This window comes from Podarcis pityusensis, assembly GCF_964106645.2.
Source record: "Podarcis pityusensis genome assembly, chromosome: 12".
NCBI classification, from domain to species: Eukaryota; Metazoa; Chordata; class Lepidosauria; order Squamata; family Lacertidae; genus Podarcis; species Podarcis pityusensis.
Genome location: NC_138037.1, coordinates 8,371,428 through 8,393,225, shown reverse-complemented (window position 1 = coordinate 8,393,225; position 21,798 = coordinate 8,371,428). Strand labels below are relative to the sequence as shown.

The following is a 21,798-nucleotide window of genomic DNA, read 5'->3' as shown; positions in this document are numbered from 1 at the left end:
AAGCACAGAACACCCGAGATTTCCTTGTGACTGCACACTTCCAGGCATGCTCTGACCCTGGGTAGATCTACACACAGGAATGCCCCCCCCCCCGCTATAAATAAGCCAGAAATTAAATTGTTATAACAAAAGGGGGAAAAAACACTATCGAAAATCGCTTAGAATTTTGTTTTGCTCTCTGGCGCCATCTGGGTGTTGCATGCTTATAACACATTCCAAACACTGTTTTCTTGACTAATGCAGCTGAGTCCGCCATGTAATATGTCCACCTTTGCTAATCTTCGCAGCAAGGAACTCCTGATAACCTTTCAAGAAACTGGCGGATTCCTTATCGTACAGTTTGCTCTGCTTTACAGGGGAAAGACATGATACTGAAACAGATTAGATTGTAGATTTCCTTATACGGTGTAAAGCTCAAATGGATTTTGTTAAAGAGAGACCCCAAAAGGCAGAAAAGTCTTTGGCACACACGAGGTTGGCGAAAGGTTGTGCGGATTCTACAGAGCCAGAATCAATATTACGAGCTCTGTATGGAACACTGAAGGGACACGGGTGGCGCTGTGGGTTAAACCACAGAGCCTAAGAGTTGCCAATCAGAAGGTCGGCGGTTCGAATCCCCGTGACGGGGTGAGCTCCCGTTGCTCGGTCCCTGCTCCTGCCAACCTAGCAGTTCGAAAGCACACCAAAAAGTGCAAGTAGACAAATACCTTCTGGCGGGAAGGTAAACGGCGTTTCCGTGCGCTGCTCTGGCTCGCCAGAAGTGGCTTAGTCATGCTGGCCACATGACCCAGAAGCTGTCTGCAGACAAACGCCAGCTCCCTTGGCCAATAAAGTGAGATGAGAGCCACAACCCCAGAGTCGTCCATGACTGGACCTAATGGTCAGGGGTCACTTTAACCTTTACCTATGGAACACTGAATTTGAGAGAGACAGAACGATGTCTCAAGGATTTTTTTCTGAGCCTCGAGATACAAATCCACCCTGAGCACATTGTAAAAATATGGCCGTGTAAAAAACCCCACATCAGTGACATTACTGGCATGGTGTGGTAATACATTTTTAGGATAAAGTCATTCGCTGTTGAGAACAGGCTGACATCTTGGCTGAAGTGTTGTGATGGTTTAAGGATTGGGATGAAACCAATCCCAAAAGGAACCACTTTGCCGTTCTTGGCTTCCGGGTTGGTGCCTCTGGCAATGGCAGATTTCCTCCGATCGTGGAAAACAGGGTCTGAACCGCCACGGCGAGGCGGAGACCCATCAAAAACCACAGGCGGGAGAAGCCTGTGGACGTGGGATTCGGCTGGCACCTTTGCGCCCCCCCTACTCGCAGGGAAACCCTGTTTTGGGGATCCGGAGCGACGTGGGGTGAGTGGCGCGGTGCTTTGAATCGACTGCTTCTTTCACGGAGTGAAGCCGCATTGCTGTTGCCGGAGAGCGCTGACTTTTTCCTGTGGACAATTGGATTTCAAACAACTGCCCGTGAGTAGAACAGAAAATTGGACTGTGAAATTTTTAAATTAGGCACAGAAAGCGGGAAGGTCTAAACAGGAAGTCCGCCTTCCGCTTTTGTAGATAGATTGAAGCAAAGACACGGCAAGCTAGAGTTTAGAAAGTCGTTTGTAAAGGATTAAATTTTCATCATTTAAAATTACTGAACCCCCCGTGGAAGCAGGAGAAGAGGGGGGAACCTTTTTTAGACTGTTTAAACCTGCAGAAGAGAGAGTAAAGAAAGGTAATTTTCCACCGTCTTGAACCTGGGAGCGGGGTGTCAGGACAGACGTTTTGGGGAAGTTCATTGACTATGGACAAACGTTTTTGACAGATAGTTAAAAGAAGAGAAACATATTGATTCCATTGTTCCCTTTCGCATTTAAAAGGAACAAAATATCGACAAAATATCCGAAAAAGGCAAACTTTGTTGCTAGATCTGCTTTAAAAAAAAAAAAAAGATGGATACAAATAGAAATTGTTTCCCCTAGAGGGAGCTTGTGAAACTGTTATTAAAGTCGAACTGGGGAGCTTTGCAGCTGTAAAGATTAAAGATCGTGGGACCAGACTTCGACCTTGAACAAGAATGTGCTCAGAGGCTCTGGTGCTTGCCTTTTGCAAGACAAGTGCTTTATTGGAACAGTTACATGAGAAGATGGATTTGATGACTCTTGCGATTGGAAATTTTGGACAGGCAGTGGGTACCTGTATAGAACCCACTCAGGAATTAATCCAGGAATGTGCTTTGACAGATCAGATGAGGGAGGAGGTTGTTGCTGGACCTAGTGAGGCAGAGATGGAGGGAGCTGTGGCCCAGCAGGAACATGAGTTGTTGGATTTGACGAATGAACCTGGAAAAAGTCAGATTTGGAGAGATGGAGTCCAGTTGGGCTTGGAGATGGGGGGCTGGATAGACCCCCCTATGCAGGGATGTTTTGACCCAAGTCTGGCTTTGGGGGAGCTCGGAGGTGTGGGGGCCCTTAACTTTGGAGGGATCTTGAAACATGCCTTTAAATACCACATGGATTTCAGTGTTGACTATGGAAAAGGGGCTGACTCGTCGAGAAGGGACAAAAATATTGTCAAGCTGGAGTCTCCCCGAGTGAAAGGAGCAGAAGACAAAGCAAAGTACAGGTATAAACATGAAGAAGACCTGCGGAAGGGACATGGAAAAGACTTAAGAGCCTCGGATATAAGGTCACCAGGTTGATGGACTAGATAGACAGAATAGAAAGGACTGACAAAACCCGAGACCAGGAAGAAGAGACGATGGATGAAGATTGGAAGAAAGTTTTAAAAATTCATTTAGAAAAGTATCGTAAAATTAATGAGTATTAGAAAAATGTTGGAATGAAATTATTTGGCTTTAGCAGAAATGTTAAAAAGAATTATGTAAGAATATGTTATGGTTAAAAGAATTTGGTATATATAAGATTTAGTTTTAAGTTTTAGGGTTTTTTATGGTAAGATAAGGTTAAAATAGATTAAGGTAATTTAATGACAGAATATTGTGAAAGATGGAAAGGATTTGCCGAGATAATTAACAACTAGAATACAAAAAAGGGAGGTGTGAGGAGGTTGATGAAATAAGTTAATGAAAGTTAAGGATTTGGGAATATAGGATTTGTTTTTAAATTTTTGTTTATTTTTGCTTTTTGATTTTGATGCATTGTGTGTTTTGTTTTTTCTTTTTGACTTTGGTTTTTATTGATTTGTATTGTTTAATTGTTACTTTTATCTACTTTTTTCTTTCTTTTTCTCTTTCTCTTGTTTTTTCCTTCTTTTTTCTTTGTAACTTTAAAATTCTCAATAAATATCATTTAAAAAAAAAAAAGAAACCAATCCCCAAAGGAACCACTTTGCCGTTTTCCTTGAGCCAGGGAACACAAATGTTCCCAACAGGAATAGGTAATCGGTAGGTATTTTGTACGTTTTCTGCTGCTCAGAGGCATCAAAAGCGTCTGGAAAAGAAAGTATTTTGGAACGTGACTCCTACTTGAGAGCTTAGGATGAAAAGGCAGGAAGTTGAATGAACTGCCTGCTAACATGCTGGACTTTAAGTGGCCCAACCCAATCCCAATACTGGCTAGAGAAGTGTGGTGCTTAGCTGCAAGGTATACAGTGGGACTTCAAAACATCTCTCCCCCCCCCTTTTATATTTAGTAAAGTGACAAGATTGATTCTGAAGAAATGATTTTAGAGTTAAAACATCATAATTTTATAGTTGGAGCCCATTACCCATAAGAGCAATTTTTTTAAAACAATGAGAAATAAATGTAGTCATCTAGAACTGTAGACTGTTTCCCTAACCAAGCCAATACTTACCGTAATAATTTTTATCCCTCAGTTCAGCTTTTGTTTCCCTTCATGGTATTTTCCTAGTTCCTTCTTCCTACAGTGCCCAGAATTTAATTGCATTTCTAAACAGTGCACATAAAAAAAAACCCCACAGAAAATGGGACAATTTCTTAATCTTAATCTTCAGGTTCCCAGAATGAACCTTTGACCATCCCATGCAAAAATTCCTGGGCAAAACTTGTCCCATGTACTTTTAACCTTCCAGAGAACTTTCTTCCCTTCTATGCAAAGTTTGCCCTTGCTGTGCGAGCTGTAATATACAGAAATTTTATTTTTCAAAAACATTAAGCTACACAGAGTAGATCTTCAGCCACAGCCTGCAACAGCTGTTGTAAGTCTGAATTTCCCATCCAACAAGCAGGAATTCCTCCAGCAAGGGTGGGGAAGTTTGGCTTCCTATGAACATATAAATCTGCCTTATACTAGACAACACTGTCACCCTACTTTGACCGGTTGCAACTCACCCCAATCTTTTAGGTATCTTTGCCCACCGTGACTGCTATTGTTTTGAGAAACCCCTGCGTCCCCCAGAACAAGCTCAAAATGGCTGTGCAAAGCATTAGCTTTCTGACATCCATCCATACCCAACAGCGATTTTAGCATCGCTCCTTCTAATTGCAAAACACAGGTGGTGTGTGCCAACAGAAACAGAGCCAAAAGGGGGGCAATGAGAAATAAAAGGTGGGCGTTAGCATGCTTGGGGAATGATGATGTTTGCAAACAAACAAACAAACAAACAAACAAACAGACAGACAGACAGACAGACAAACAAACCTAAAGCGGGGATAGTGGAGAAACCCCAAAGAGCCCAATGAGGACTGAGGATATTCAGCAGCCACAGAATTTCGAGTCTGCTGGAAAACAAAAAATAGGAGCAGAATGCCTTAAGCTCCTCACAGCATCCTTGAAGGAGGGAGAAAACCTGAGTGGCAACACTCCTGCTACAGATTTCGTTGCACATCTCACTTGTTGTCATTATGCCACCAGTGTAACTCAGTTGTATTAGGAGTCACTTCATGGTCCGCCCCCGCCACTTAATGGTCTTAGTTTCTGTTTGCCACTGAGCAGCGCTTTGGAGTCACAAGACTCTATTTACATTCCAGAGACATTCCAGGCTGTTGGAAGTCTCACGGGAGACGGATGTGACGTTACTGGTTTCCTGTTCCTTTGTTTGTTTCAGTTGCTCCCTGCCTTTCACAGAGAGAGGATGATTTCTTTTCTGCCTGCGTTGCTTAGTAATAAAACCTAGCAATGTAGCCCATACTATCTCATCTCTTCCCTGTGCTGGAAACTCTGCTGAATGGGGGATGTTGCCTGGAGCCTTATCAGAGGCTCAGGTTGTTAATCACGTCGGAGGCGATTCTGAAGGACTTGACCGGAGGTGGAGTAGCTCGGTTGAATGCAGATTCCAACAAATGGATCCACATGGTTTCCAGAGAGTGGTAGGGGATGCTTTATCCCATGTTGATGGCCTTTCAGCTGATTCCCTGGTGGCCCGCTGGAATGCAGAGTTAACCAGGGCTATTGACTGTTTGGCTCCGAAGCGCCCTCTCTGATTGCATGGAGCCCGGACAGCCCCGTGGTTTTCCCCAGAGCTGAGGGCAATGAAACAATCGCTGAGACGGCTAAAGCGCTGGTGACGGAAAACTCATTCTGAATCTGACTGGACACAGGTTAGAGCTCAACGTCGAGCCTGCCAAGTGGCGATAGCGACGGCAAAGAGGACCTTCTTCACCGCCTCTATTGCATCTGCAGAAAACAGCAGCAGGGACTCTTTCAGGTGGTCTGCAATTTAACGGAACCACCTGCACCACCGGGGCCTGGTAAGGGCCCCAAGATCTCCTGCAATGATTTTGCAAAGTTTTTTGCAGATAAAGTCGCTCAGATTCAGAAAGAGGTAGACTCCACCGTGGGAGCAGGGCTGGGGCGGGAGAGTGCTGCAGTCCTGTCTGGTCAGGTTGCATGGGATCAGTTCCAATCTGTTACCTCTGAGGATGTGGACAGGCTGCTTGGATGAGTGAAACTGACCACCTGTCTCCTTGATCCTTGCAGTGGCCATAATTACATTTGTGTGTGTGGCAAAAAAGAGAGAAAAAGGAATCCATGATCAGAAGGGGTAGGGAAAGAGTGGGGCAACATCAATGGGGCTCAATTGCCCAATATGCTAATCCACTGCTGCACTGAACTCCTTGTCATCTCAACATGGTTATTTGGAGGTGAAGAAGACACTACAATCAAGGAGACCAAGGGCTACCACTATTCCTGCCTCAAAGGAACAGCATCATGGCAAGGGGAAGAACAACTCCATCTATTGTCCAGGAAAAGAAGCAGCGGCAGGGAGTTTGCTTTGCCTCTCTGTGCCAGAAAGGCCACTTGCAAGAACTGTGCAACTAAGAAACGACGCCTGGGTTTGCTTTTTTCTTCCTCCCTCCTCCATCCCTCCTCCTCGTGTGCCATGTTTTTCAGAATGTATAAAGGTAAAAAAAGGTAAAAGTAAAGGACCCTTGGATAGTTAAGTCCAGTCAAAGGCGACTATGGGGTGTGACACTCATCTTGTTTTCAGGCAAAGGGAGCCAGCGTTTGTCACAAACAGCTTTCCGGGTCATGTGGCCAGCAGGACTAAACCGCTTCTGGCATAACGGGAAGCCGGGACAAGTGCCAGAGTGCATGGAAATACCGTTTACCTTCCCACTGCAGTGGTACCTATTTATCTACTCGCACTGGTGTCCTTTCAAACTGCTAGGTTGGCAGGAGCTGGGATAGAGGAACGGGAGCTCACCCCATCGTGCAGATTTGAACCGCTGACCTTCTGATCAGCAAGCCCAAGAGGCTCGGTGGTTTAGACCACAGCGCCACCTACTCCCAAAATGTATACCAGACGGTGTGGAGCCTTGCTTTCCTTTAAACCATAGTGTCCCCAAGCCCCTCAGAAGCTCCTCACAATGTGTAATCGGTGTGTGCCATACCCTGGCAGCCTGCACGCTGGAACGTTGATGTGCCATCTTGCAAAGTAGCCTCTTGTTGACGTGGTGGGGAAACTTTTTCAGTCCTTACGGGGAATCCTTTGGGGAGGCCCCCTGCCACCTGTGAACGTTAGCAGCCCAGTGGGCATTAAGTAGCTACTGAGAAATCAGGGGCTAATGCACCCCCCAACTATCTCCGTCTTTCCAAGCAAAAGAGTTTGCCACAGTTCAAGGACACAATCTGCGCAAGCCAAAGACATCCAAGGCAGCTGTGGAGCAGCGCTGGTGGAGGGTGTGGCCTCAGAAGAAGGGGGGTGGCCTAAGCGGGGGGGGGGGGTGGCCTAGGGAGAGCTTTGGGAGGGGGCAGACAGAGGGGGTGGGGTTTGCATTGGGCTGCTGAGCCTGAGATTCCCCACACCTGTCAGATGATTTTATCTTTCTTCCAGAAAGAAACACACAGCCGTTGCACGCCCTGCTTAGCCTGAAACCTTTGCTGCTGAATTGGCTGGTTGTTCCTGCCTTGGCAGGATGATGAATGAAAGGGCATCCGTCGGCCACCTGGGCAGAACGAGGTCCTAACCTGGCTGCTTCCCCTGTGTGTGTAAAAGAGTCGTGTTTTCTGCAAGGACAGCAGCACCCTGGCGGTTCATATCCCGCCCCAGGGATATTACGCCGCATGAAGGATCACTGAGAAACAGCTTCTCTGCAGGAGCTGCCCTCCCACTTTACAGCCTGCTCTTTTTGCAATGGCATTTACTCTTTTCTTTCCACTTCATCAGCAGTTGGCAGAGCAGCTGCTATTGTTGCCCTGCAGATCAGCAGACAAAGCGACTCAGGAGACAGGAGAGAAAGAGGAATGAAGATGTTCAGCACTCATCGCCTCCCCCCACTCCAGTTCTTCTTGCAGGAAGCCAGAAGCCAGAGTTGAGTGAAACTGAGTTCTCTTGGTTTCTCATTTTTCTAGCCTTTAGTTCATTGCTTCACATTTCCACATGAGTTTGTGATATTTTTTTTTTAAAGTTCCTCATGAAAACGCACCAGCGTTTCGTGCAAATTTTGTGCAAATTTCTCTGAACGTGCACATTTTTGTTTGCAATATTGACTGATGTGCCCATTTTGCAAAGGAATTTTCCCTAATAAAATGCATTTGCAAAGGGATTTTATCAATTCCTATTAATGCACATTCTGCCCCCTTAAATGCATTTTGTACACATTACCTGACTGGAGTATTTATTATTATTATTATTATTATTATTATTATTATTATTATTATATACCACCCTTCATCTCAGGGTGGTTCACAACATAAAATACAATATAAAAACACAAAATGTGTAACAAAAACAAGAACAAAATCCACAAACCAATAGACCTCCCCTTCCCGCAAACACATTTAAAAGGGCTAGAAGAAATCAACAAGCCAAAGTCCTGGCTGAAAAGGTACTGCATTGCAAAATTCAGAAAAGTGCAGATTTTTGGAGAATGGCTGTGCATTGTTGCAGAAAGCGAGAATTCAATAGGTTCAGGAACAGAATAGGTACCGCTCTGGTGGGAAGGTAAATGGTGTTTCTGTGTGCTGCTCTGGTTCACCAGAAGCGGCTTAGTCATGCTGGCCACATGACCCGGAAGCTGTACGCTGGCTCCCTCGGCCAGTAAAGCGAGATGAGCGCCGCAACCCCACAGTCGGCCACGACTGGACCTAATGGTCAGGGGTCCCTTTTCCTTTTCCTTTAAGGGAGTTTGCTACATGTCTGCAAGCTGCACAGTCAGGGCCAATTACTCACCTCAAGCACAGGAAGAGCAGGAAGGCGATGATGAGCGCGCCTACAGAAATGCAGTGCCCCAGGTAGTTTATGATCATGGCAACCTGGTAATAGAGAGCAGGCTTCGTCTGGGGGTGAGAAAACAGAAAGAGAGGTCTCATGAGCAAAGCAGCCTGAATCTATGGACCTGAATCAAGGTGGGTGGCCCATCCTATGGCCCTTAAAAGATTGCTGGACTCACTTGGGAAGACAGGCGAACTAATGCCAGTGTACTGGAAGAAGCAAAGATCACCAGTGTCGAAGCAATGATTCTTCAACACCAACTTTGTTGGACTGGTCATGTTGTGCGGATGCCTGATTATCGTTTTCCAAAGCAACTACTCTATTTCGAACTTAAAAATGGAAAGCGTAATGCTGGTGGTCAACAAAAGAGGTTTAAAGACTTTCTCAAGGCAAATCTTAAAAAATGTAGTATAAACACCGACAACTGGGAAACACTGGCCTGCGAGCGCTCCAGTTGGAGAACAGCCTTTACCAAAGGTGTCATGGGCTTTGAAGACACTCAAACTCAGGACGAAAGGGAGAAACGTGCTAAGAGGAAGGTACGTTTGGCAAACCCTCACCGTGATCAACTCCCACCAGGAAACCAATGTCCCCACTGTGGAAGGACGTGTGGTTCCAGAACTGGCCTCCACAGTCACTTACGGACTCATTGTTAAAACTGTGTTTATGGAAGACAAGCTTACTCAGCTACGAGTGATTGCCAAGAAAAGAAGAGGTCACAGCCAGCATGACCAATGGCCTGAGATGATACGAGTTGCTGTTTACTGCTGAAAGTCTTGAAGGTCAGAGTTCCTTCACCTTCAAATAAGGATATGGCGAATCAGTTGAGAAAGTGGTAACCCACCTACACTTTTAGGCAAGCAAATCACCCAACGTAGCTTGGCCAACTGAAAGATTGCATCGCCTTATACCAGTGTTTTTTAAACTCGGGTCTCCAGCTGTTTCTGCACTCCGACTTCTATCATCCTTGACCACTGGTCCCCCCAAAGTGTCCTGGGAGCTGTAGTTTGAGAGCCAATGTGGTGTAGTGGTTAAGAGCGGTGGACTCATAATCTGGTGAACTGGGTTCGCTTCCCCGCTCCTCCACTTGTAGCTGCTGGGTGACCTTGGGCTAGTCACAATTCTCTGAAGTCTCTCAGCCTCACTCACCTCACAGACTGTTTGTTGTGGGGGATAAAGGGAAAGGAGGTTGTTAGCTGCTTTGAGCCTCCTTCGGGTAGCAATAAAGCGGGATATCAAATCCAAAAACCCAAATCCAAAACCCAAGGGTTGCTGAGAGTTGACAATTCCTCTTCACAGGGAGCTTGGGAAACTATAACTCTGTGAGGGGAATGGGGATCTCCAAACAACTATCCACACCCTTCCTTAGCAAACTACAGTTCCCAGGATCCTTTGGGGGAGGGAAGCCATGATGGTTTAAAGTACAGTGGTACCTCAGGTTGCATACGCTTCAGGTTACATACGCTTCAGAAATAGTGCTTCAGGTTAAGAACTTTGCTTCAGGATGAGAACAGAAATCGTGCTCCAGCGGTGCAGCAGCAGCAGGAGGCCCCATTAGCTAAAGTGGTGCTTCAGGTTAAGAACAGTTTCAGGTTAAGTACGGACCTCCGGAATAAATTAAGTACGTAACCCGAGGTACCACTGTAGTATCATAGTGTATGGTGTAAATGTGGCCCTAGTCTGGTTCACCAGAGACTTCAACGGTTAATATTCATCCAGTGGAGCCAATTTGAATAAAATATTTTTGTGGGGAGCAGGTGAGCCATGCCCCACAACAAGATGAGGCATGCACACAACATTTGAATAGCAATGCCCATTAATTTTGGAGGAGGCCCTCAAATATTTTATTGGGGGGAACTGAAGGGACCTGGGCCCCTAAGAGTCGGCTCCTATGTATTCAGCCCAGTTTGGAGAGGAAAGTGGGAGAACACCCCCCCCCTGCTCTTTTAGCATTTGGAACTGGGCTGGTTGCATCTGGTCAGCCTAGAAAATAATATATTCCATCCATAGAGATTAAAACATGAATAATAGCAAACGGCAGGAAAAAGGTCATTGGAAGCGGGCTAAATCGGAGCTTTAATCAAAACTGGAATGACGGTGAAGTATTTGGTCATAAACCCAGCCTCCCTCCCTGCTTCTCTTTCTCATTTGAGATCTGAGCAGGCATTTGGGAATATTCCTCTGCTTTGATATTTATAAAGCACTTTGGCAAACCAATGAGGAACTACCAGACAAATATCTTAATGCCTTTCAAACACCAAGCTGGACTTCTGGGAATGTTTCTGCTCCTGACTGATGGAGCAGTGCTCCCATGACAGAAAGTATGGAACATAAACTGATCAGATGTGACTAGCCCTGTGACAGGAAGACTTTTGGGCATAGCTTCCCCATGTTTGTTTTTCTGATGCAAAGAGCGACAGAAATTCGTGCGAGGGGTGTTAAGTATAACGGTTTAATTGTACACTGAAATGGAAATAACTCTGTATATGCTCTGTATGCGTCTTGCTAAGGGTTTGCCGTTGGAAATTTTCACTGAGCTAAATTAGAGAGCTCTCTGAGCATCTAAAGGGGTGCTAATCAACTTAGGGTGTACCTCTGCCCTGCTCTCTTATGTGGTGTTTAACTTTAGATAATGTGAGTGGTTATTCAGTCACAAATCTCCTTCTTGAAGGGAGCTGTCTTTCTCTAAACCACAGAGAATAAAGGATGTGATAATGGTCTCTCTTCAGGAGAACATAGTCTTAGGCTGGAATGCAGGCTAGGAAAGAGACAGAGGTTTGTTTTTAGCCCTGATCATAGCTGTGTTATGTTTTTAAGAAGCTGAACCGATGCTTTGACAAGTGTATGATTTATACAACTATCTGGATGTATCATTGATTGCTTTGTGTTGGTGCTGACCTTTAAAGCCCTAAACGGCCTTGGTCCAGTATACCTGAAGTAGCGTCTCCACCCCCATCGTTCTGCCCGGACACTGAGGTCCAGCTCTGAGGGCCTTCTGGCGGTTCCCTCGCGACGAGAAGCCAAGTTACAGGGAACCAGGCAGAGGGCCTTCTCGGTAGTGGCACCCACCCTGTGGAACATCGTCCTACCGGATGTCAAAGAGAAAAATAACTACCAAACTTTTAGAAGACATCTGAAGACAGCCCTGTTTAGGGAAGCTTTTAATGTTTAATAGGTTATTGTATTTTAGTGTTTTGTTGGAAGCCGCCCAGAGTGGCTGGGGAAACCCAGCCAGATGGACGGGGTATAAATAATAAATTATTATTATTATTTGTGTCTGTTTTTGGAACAAGTTTTGTGAGTAAAGCTTTTGAATCAATAATAATAATAGTAGTAGTAATAATAATAATAATATCAGTAGTAGTAGTTCTAATTTATTAGTCTGGACAATTTTTATTTGTGATAAGGGGTGTGGAGAAAATCTGTGTTAGAAAATCAGTGTAACCCCTGAAGGAAGCTGACATTGAGCTCTTGCTACTGTCAGCTAGACCAGAACATCTGGAGGGTCCCAGGTTGGGGAAGCTATCATCACCGTCCCCAGTGGAGGCTGGTCCACTGGGGCAAATAAAAATGACACCCTCCCAGCCCTACCTGGGGATTGAACTTGGGACGTTCTGGGTGCAGAACAGATGCTCTACCACTGAGCTATGGCCACAGTGAGGGAGAGATGCCAGTGTATTCCATACTGTGAGCAGGAGTGGTCATTGTACTTGCAAGTAAGAGAAGCATACCGATGCCTCAAGTGCGAAACGGGCTTCAGAATGAAGACCACCAACGTTCCCAAGGTATGAAATTGCCCCTGAGGCATTGCGAAGGAGGAACCCAAGTCTTTGGGTTGGAGAGGACAGGGAGCTTGCCAAGGTTTTTCAGAAACTGACAAACTTCATGCAACAAGAATGCAGAAAGCTCAGAGATATACAGACCTCTTCAACCAGAATCGGCTCACACTGGGAGTAATTGGCCTTGGAGGCCCAGGTCCCATTCCCCATGCATTCTCGGTAAACATTTCCTGACAGGAAAAACCAGAAATGAAATCAGATTAATCACAATAATAATAAATTTTATTTATACCCCGCCCTCCCCAGCCAAGACCGGGCTCAGGGCGGCTAACACCAGGTATAAAAACAATTGATTAAAATACCGCTTAAAATCAAGATTAAAATACAACATTAAAATGCAGCCTCATTTCAGTAGAAACTCAAATAAAAAAGTTTTTAGGGGATGAAAACGTCAAGTCTTCACCAAGGCCAACTATCCAGACTGGTCCTACGTGGGCCAGAAAAAAGCCAGGGAAGTCCCGAAAAAGGAGTTCCATCACAGAAGGAGAAAGGAAAAAGGAAAGAGGAAAGAGGGGGAGGGGATCAAGCTGATTCCAAGCCAAAGGCTTGGAATTGGTTTTCAACAACAAACAATGACATTATTATTATTATTATTATTATTAGTAGTAGTAGTAGTAGTAGTAAAAGCTAAAGGACCCCTAGATGGCTAAGTCCAGTCAAAGGCGACTATGGGGTTGCGGCGCTCATCTCGCTTTCAGGCTCATGTGGCCAGCAGGACTAAACTGCTTCTGGTGCAACGGGACACCTTGACAGAAACCAGAGCGCATGTAAACGCCGTTTACCTTCCCACCACAGCAGTACCTATTTATCTACTTGCACTGGTGTGCTTTCAAACTGCTAGGTTGGCAGGAGCTGGGACCGAGCAACGGGAGCTCACCCTGTCGCGGGGATTCGAACCACTGACCTTCTGATCAGCAAGCCCAAGAGGCTCAGTGGTTTAGACCACAGCGCCACCCGCTTCCCATCCATTATTATTATTAGTAGTGGTAATAGTAAATGGGGGAAATCTCCCCTATCTGTTCAGGCAGGTAAGGCAGCAAATGAATTTATTAAGTTATGTAGAGTATCCATATGCTACTTTTCAAGGCAAAGGCCTCCCCAAATAATTTACCTCAGGGGTGGAGAATTGCCAGCCTGCAGACCAGATATGGCCTGCAGTCTCTTCTCTACCCCTCACCAGCTCAGCAATTAGGCTTGACAAAAGTCTTCTGTTCCAGCCAATAGGTAGGCTTTTCTAAATCTTTTTGTTTTTTGGGGGGGTGCAGCTGGGGGAAGGAAGGATTAACCTTCTCCCTCTGTTCCTGTACATCCACCAGGGCCAGGGCCTTCTCAGTGATGGCTCCGACCTGGTGGAATGCTCTGTCCCATGAGAACAGGGCCCTGCAGGATTTAACTTCCTTCCGCAGGGACTGCAAGACAGAGCTATTCCGCCTGGCTTTCAATTTGAACTTAGCCTGATCTTTTATTCCACTTCCTTCCCTCTCCCTCCCCCTTTTTATGAAGATTACCCACTATGAAATCCCACAGCTAATTCTCCCCTGGTCTCCTTCCTGGCCCAAATAGGACTAATTTAACCAGCTAGCCCTGGTGATCATCTAATGTTTATTGGATGGATTTCCCCCTAAATTGATTTTTGAATTTTGAATTTATTGTTATTCATGTTTTATACCGGATTTTATTGCATCAATTAAGTGTTTTAATTTTGTTGTTAGCCGCCTTGAGCCCGGTTTTCTGAACTGGTAAGGGTGGGGTATAAATAAATTATTATTATTATTATTATTATTATTATTATTATCATCATCATCCTTGGATGCATTTAAGCAGAGGTTGGCCACCAGCCATGTACGATCTAGTTGAGATTCCTGCACATTTCTATGATTCTATAAAGAAACAAAAAAAGAACGCCTTAAACGAGCGATTGAAACACCATTCCATAGCTCAGCATAACACTTGCGTGAAATCAGTCTGGGTGCTAAAAAGCTATGCCTTGAAATGGGTGGTAATGTAAAACCATTAAAACTGAAAGTGGAGAATAATATCTGGGCTTTTTGTTTGGAAGCTAATGTACAGTGGTGCCTCGCAAGACGAAATTAATCCGTTCCGCGAGTGTCTTCGTCTAGCGGTTTTTTTGTCTTGCGAAGCAACCCTATTAGCGGCTTAGCGGATTAGCGCTATTAGCGGTTTAGCGGCTATTAAAGGCTTAGCGGCTTAGCGGCTTAGCTGCTAAAAGGCTATTAAAGGCTTAGCGGCTTAGAAAAAGGGGGGGAAAGCGAAAAAAAATCTCAAGACTCGCAAGACATTTTCGTCTTGCGAAGCAAGCCCATAGGGAAATTCGTCCTGCGAAGCGCATTGAAAAACGGAAAACCCTTTCGTCTAGCGGGTTTTCCGTCTTGCGAGGCATTCGTCTGGCGGGGCACCACTGTAGATGAGGCTGAGCATATGATACGATACAATACGATATGATATGATACTCTTTATTGTCATTGTCCCATACAGAACAACAAAACTGAAAAAATCTACATCAGACATATAAAAACCAACAAGCCTGCTATCCCAGCTGTCCCAGTTAACCCCCTAGAAACTCTGATACCCCATAATTAAATGCAATATACGCCCATAGAGACTACTTTACACTGCGTTTAAAACCAAAATCGCATTTGGATAGAAACTGTTTCTCAGGCAGCTAGTCCTAGTCTTTATAACGCTGTACCTTCTTCCAAAAGGCAGAAGCTGAAAGAGATAATTTCTGGGGTGTGCACTATCCTGTGCTATCTCTGCAGCTTTCTTATGGCACCTGGAAGCATAGATTTGATCCAAGGTGGGAAGAGTGCACCCAGTTATTCTCTCCGCAGTCTTTACAACCCTGGACAGCATTGTTTTTCCCCTGACTGTGCAGCTCCCAAACCACACACACAGACCGTAAGTTAATACACTCTCCACAGTACAATGGTAAAATGCCATCAACAGGTTCTTTGAGAGCTTGCTTTTCTGGAGGATTCTCAGAAAATATAACCTCTGCTGTGCTCTCTTCATCAGGTCTTTACTGTTTTGTCCCCAGCTTAGGTCAGTGTTATTGAAGGAGATGTTCTTGTTGCAATAAATAAAAGGATTCTAAGGAAAGCAGGAAAAAATGATACAACGCTGTTCTGTCGTTCGACAGCCAACCAACCAGGTGTACAGTGGTGCCTTGGTTCTCAAACTAAATCTGTTCCAGGAGTCCGTTCGACTCCCAAAACCATTTGAAAACCAAGGTGTGGCTTTTGATTGGCTGCAGGAGCTTCCTGCGCGCAATCGGAAGCCAGGGAAGCAACACTGGACGTTCAGCTTCCGAAAAACTTTTGCAAACCAGAACACTTGTTTCCGGGTTTGCTGCATCTGGGAGCTGATTTGGTCGACAACTAAGCTGTTCGGGAACCAAGGTACCACTATACAGTGGACCCTCAAATTATGTTACCTTCGGGTAACATAACTTTCAGGTTGCGAATGCAGCAAACCTGGAAGTGTATACTTCTGGGTTTCGCCATGTGCGCATGCGCAGAAGTGCACTGCACACCATGTGCGCGCGCAGAAGCGCTCTATCACGCTGTGCGTGTGCGCAGAAGCGGCGCCTCTAGATTTTCAGGGTACGTACGGACCCCCGGGGGACGCGGGTGGCGCTGTGGGTTAAACCACAGAGCCGAGGACTTGCCGATCAGAAGGTCGGCGGTTCGAATTCCCATGACGGGGTGAGCTCCCGTTGCTCGGTCCCTGCTCCTGCCAACCTAGCAGTTCGAAAGCACATTAAAGTGCAAGTAGATAAATAGGTGCCGCTTCGGTGGAAAGGTAAACGGCGTTTCCATGCGCTGGTCTGGTTCACCAGAAGCGGCTTAGTCATGCTGGCCACATGACCCGGAAGCTGTACGCCGGCTCCCTCGGCCAATAAAGCGAGATGAGCGCCACAACCCCAGAGTTGGCCACGACAGGACCTAATGGTCAGGGGTCCCTTTACCTTTACCTTTACTGACAAATATAAGAGACCCAAAAGATGAAATGTTTGTGGAAGATTGGATACCCTTTTTTGGATTATTTGAGAAAATGCTATAGTGAAATGAAATTTCAGGCAAGACTGGAAGCATAGGCAAAGGGAATGAGATGATAAAGGAATGTAATGTAGGGCCTATGTTACATAAATAAGTACAGTGGATGCTCGGGTTGCGAATGTGATCCGTGCCAGAGGCACGTTCACAACCCACAGCATTCACAACCTGCGGTGCACGGGCAGGTTGCGATTTGGAGTTTCTGCTCTTGCGCAAAGCGCAATTTAGCGCTTCTGCGCATGCACGACTGCCGAAACCCGGAAGTAACCCGTTCCTGTACTTCCAGGTTTCGGCGGGTCCGTAACCCGAAAAAACGCAACCTGATGCGTCTGTAACCTGAGGTATGACTGTATTGAATTTTAGGCAGTCGATTAAAGGATTTGAAGAGAAACATCATGGAAGGGATGGGAAGTCAAATGCTAAGGGGATATTGTATGGAAACTGAACTGAATTTGTTAAATTGTGTGAAAATGAATAAAAAATTATCATAAAAAATAGAACAGACCCTTTAAGATCTTTTTACAGGAGAAAGAAAGAGAAACTTAAAGTTCTGTTTAGCGCACTCACCACAAATCAGAACACACTCTCCTGCTCCCGAAAGAGTTGTGTCATCATTATTCTTTTCAAAAATAAAAATGAGAATCTTCCTTTCAAACATTGATCTGCCTTTGCCTTTGAACAAGCTGTACTGAATAATTGCGGTCATTTGGATAATGAAGGCAAGGGGGTGGGAGGTTATTGTTTTCTTCTGCTCACTGATATATTGAAGTTTCCCCCTGACTGATTTCTCTGAAAGCAAACTAATAGCATCAAGAGCCTTTCAGCTAAATTGATTGCCAATTCCCTTGCTGATCTCCTCCCGTTGGGAATATCAGATCACCCACAGGAATCGGAATTCAGGCTTGAACGCTTGCTTAACGGCACAGAAGTTGCTAAGGCAGGAGTGGTCACAGTTGCAAACATGATGCGACATGACAAGAATCATAGAACCATAGAATTGTAGAGTTGGAAGGGACCCCCAGGTCCAGGGTCTTGCAGTCTCGAGGAGGGAAGAATTTCAGCTCGTGAACAGCTGAGCAGGGGCCAAACAGATATTGCTACTGAGCTTATTAATAGACCTTTTTTTTTTTTCTTCCTCCCAGCTCCAACTGAGGGGTAGGGAGGGAGTTGGCAAGCACCATTTTCCCAGTAGTGATGTATGGAAGTGAGAGCTGGACCATAAAGAAGGCTGATCGCCGAAGAATAGATGCTTTTGAATTCTGGTGCTGGAGGAGACTCTTGAGAGTCCCATGGACTGCAAGAAGGTCAAACCTTTGAAGGAAATCAGCCCTGAGTGCTCACTGGAAGGACAGATTGTGAAGCTGAGGCTCCAATACTTTGGCCACCTCATGAGAAGAGAAGACTCCCTGGAAAAGACCCTGATGCTGGGAAAGATGGAGGGCACAAGGAGAAGGGGACGACAGCGGACGAGATGGTTGGACAGTGTTCTTGAAGCTACCAGCATGAGTTTGACCAAACTGCAGGAGGCAGTGGAAGACAGGAGTGCCTGGCATGCTCTGGTCCATGGGGTCACGAAGAGTCGGACACGACAAAACGACCAAACAACAACAACAATTTCCAAAGCGAAGTCGCCTGGTCCACACCTCCTGACTAAGGCGGCTTAGGTCCAAGCTATTTGAAAGATGGCATCTCCCCATACGAACCTGCCTGGGTTTTGAGATCGTAGTGGGAGGCCCTTCTCTTGGTTCCGCCACCCTCACAGGCATTCTTGGTAATATAATAATAATAATAATAATAATAATAATAATAATAATAATAATTTTATTTATATCCCGCACTCCCCAGCCAAAGCCGGGCTCAGAGCGGCTAACAACAGTAAAAGTAACACAGTTTCCATAAAATCACAATGAATTAATTGAAATACATTCTAAAATCAATTCATTCTAAAATCAATTCAGAATCAATAATAATAATATAATTTTATAGGAACATGAGAGAAGGTCTTCTTGGTGGTGGCTCCCAGACTTTGGAACTCCTTCCCTAGAGAAGCTAGGCTGACTTCACCCTTGTTTTTCCAACAGACTTTTGGGAACAGGCTGCTTTTAAGGAAAGGGCTGGTGCCATGAGGTTTTTATGGTATTTATTGGTATGATATATAGACTCAAAGAAGCATAGAGTTGGAAGGGACCCCAAGGGTTTATCTAGGAATCTCAACTAGATAGACAGGCAGATAAATAAATAAACAGATAGATTTAATCACTTGGGGGACGCATACCCCAAAACATTTTGTAAGTCTTTGTACTTTTGTCCATTTACTGTATTTATTTCCCCCGATTTGAACTGTAAAATGGTGATTTTCTTGAGTCAAAATGTGAGTACCCCTAAACATTTATTATTATTTTTAAAGAAAAAAAATGCACTGGCTTTAATTCTATCGTTGTTTTTAATTATTGCTTTTTCTATGTTTTTGGGCAGTTCTTATCTGTAGACTTTGAGTCCCTGTCACTGAGTCCCTGTCAGGGAAAAAGGCGGAGTAGTAGTAGTAATAGTAGTAGTAGTAGTAGTAGTAATAATAATAATAATGTGCTTTTTATGTGGGTACATTTCATAAGCACATAAGAAAGGTCTGCAGGATCAGGCCAAAGACCCATCTAGTCCAGCAATGTGTGCTGACTATGTTCTGCCTTCATAGTCCAACCCACTGCAATCATACCATCCAACATTTCTCCAATAAAAATAGGGGAGCCATATTTCATAATAATAATAGTAACAAATAATAATATTTATACTCTGTCCATCTGATTGGGTTGCCCCAGCCACTCTGGGTGGCTTCCAACATATATAAAAACATAATAAAGCATTAAACATTAAAAATCTTCCCTATACTGGGCTGCCTTCAGATGTCTTCTAAAGGTTGCAATAATAAAATAATTATTATTATGGAATAGGACGTCCTTATTTTCATCAGAGAAATATGTATGCTTTCTTCTATGATCAATCAAGGGACAATATATATTGCGACAATATAAAAGCAAAATTCACACAGCATTGCGGGCGAAAACAGTAGATGTTTTTCAGACGCTTTCGAACTGAATTGATTTTTTTCCCCCCAGGGTGTGTGTGTCCATAATTCTGGGTGCCTTTCTTTGCCTTGCGATTCTGTACACACCTTTCCTCCACTTAATATCAGAATAACGCCTGGCATTTTCGAGCCTCCAACTCTGCTCCCAAGCGATTAAACGGAGGATTTTGTCGAGATAGGGTTTAGCCAAAAATTCATTTTCTTCAGCTGAACGCAGTCAGAAGCACTGCGTTAAAATTGCTTTCTGGAATATTAGATTTGTTTGCTGACAGCTGTAAAAGATAGTTTTGACAAGAGTTCATTCTGAATCATATTCTGGCACACACACACACACACACACAATAATTGCAAGGAGAAAAAAACTGAATCAACTCAGTTGCCACAGTTATTTAAAACACTTCCTAGTGATAGGTTCCATTTTTTTATCTATTTTTTTAAAAAAATTCTAACAATCCAACTCGCTCAAATTATTTTCCAAGCAGGGGGGGAAATCAAGGATCCATTTTCCAGCTGATGAATATATTCATGGCAAAGCCTCTGCAATCTCATTTTTATGGTGATTAGCTTACATTCAGAGGGGCGGACGCTTCTTGAGCTAGAGGCAGATAGCACTTTCTTTTTTTTCTCAGAGCGATGAAGGCAGTTCAAGACAGAGATCAGCGTTTGCGATTTCCCACTTCTGCCTCTGGCCAAGCGGGTCAGGCAAGTTTTCGTATTGTTTCAAAAACCTGCCAACCTTGCGTGACCAGAGAGAGAACAATGGGGCAACAGCCCATTTAGCTGCGCCCCCTGTTTTCACAGTGGCCGACCAGATACTTGTAGGAAGCTTGTAAGCAGGACTCAAGCGCCGCAGTATCCTCACGCAGGTGAGTGGCAAATGCTGTCTCCGCTGAATTCTTGTCATCCATCCTTATCCCAAGCTAGCGAAATTCCTCCAGAGACAGAAAGCAAACAGACTACCATTGGCTGGAAATAAAAAGATGGCAAGAGTGTTCATGCGCTGGAGTCGTGCTCAGGGTCGGATTTAGGTTTAATGAGGCCCTAAGCTACTGAAAGGGACGGGGTTGGCACTGTGGGTTAAACCACAGAGCTTAGGACTTGCCGATCAGAAGGTTGGCGGTTCGAATCCCCGTGACGGGGTGAGCTCCCGTTGCTCGGTCCCTGCTCCTGCCAACATAGCAGTTTGAAAGCACATCAAGTGCAAGTAGATAAATAGGTACTGCTCTGGCGGGAAGGTAAACGGTGTTTCCGTGCGCTGCTCTGGTTCACCAGAAGCGGCTTAGTCATGCTGGCCACAAGACCCAGAAGCTGTACACCGGCTCCCTAGGCCAGTAAAGCGAGATGAGCGCCGCAACCCCAGAGTCGGCCGCGACTGGACCTAATGGTCAGGGGTCCCTTTACCTTTACCTTTATCCTTATCCCAAGCTAGCAAAATTCCTCCAGAGACAGAAAGCAAACAGACTACCATTTGATGAAAATAAAAAGATTGCGAGTGTTCTTGTGCTGGAGTCGTGCTCAGGGCCGGATTTAGGTTTGATGAGGCCCTAAGCTACTGAAGGTAATGGGGCCCTTTACATGTCCAGCTGTCCTTTGTCAACAACAAATTGTCACTGTTTTTTTGTGTTGAATATATGCTATGTGGTAATTTATGGACCTAATAGGTTTCTAAAGCTATTTGCACATGTAGAATATAGGCACCCTATATATAGAAATGAGCAAAGCAGTGATATTTTAGGGAGCAAGCTAGCAGGCGGGGCCCATGACTCACATCACAGAAGCCTACACAACACAAAACACTGTTGCTGTATGTAGGTTTTATTTTAGTTCTTTTTTATCTTATATTTTGGAAATGTACATCCAGGGGGTTTTTCCTTTAATTTTTTGGGGCCCCCAAAGAGTGGGGCCCTAAGCTATAGCTTGCTTAGCTTATACAGTGGTACATAGGGTTACATACGCTTCAGGTTACTTACACTTCAGGTTACAGACTCCGCTAACCCAGAAATATTACCTCAGGTTAAGAACTTTGCTTCAGGATGAGAACAGAAATTGTGCAGTGGTGGTGCAGCAGCAGCAGAAGGCCCCATTAGCTAAAGTGGTCTTTAGGTTAAGAACAGTTTCAGGTTAAGAACGGACATCCGGAATGAATTAAGTACGTAACCAGAGG

At 44.9% G+C, this 21,798-nt stretch overlaps 1 protein-coding gene across 4 annotated transcripts in view; it reads right to left on the bottom strand.

Moving 5' to 3' along the window:
- The window catches only part of CRHR2 (corticotropin releasing hormone receptor 2), a 199,241-nt gene that overhangs the window by 62,044 nt on the left and 115,399 nt on the right, over positions 1-21,798 (bottom strand). For 3 of the 4 annotated variants that reach the window (XM_080974193.1, XM_080974194.1, XM_080974195.1), the window contains 2 exons: positions 12,561-12,646; positions 8,596-8,702 (listed from right to left, as the gene is read on the bottom strand). In XM_080974193.1, the coding sequence (XP_080830319.1) occupies positions 8,596-8,702; positions 12,561-12,646 (193 nt within the window). The remainder of the gene's footprint in view (positions 1-8,595; positions 8,703-12,560; positions 12,647-21,798) is intronic. The other variant, XM_080974196.1, reaches the window with a different exon arrangement.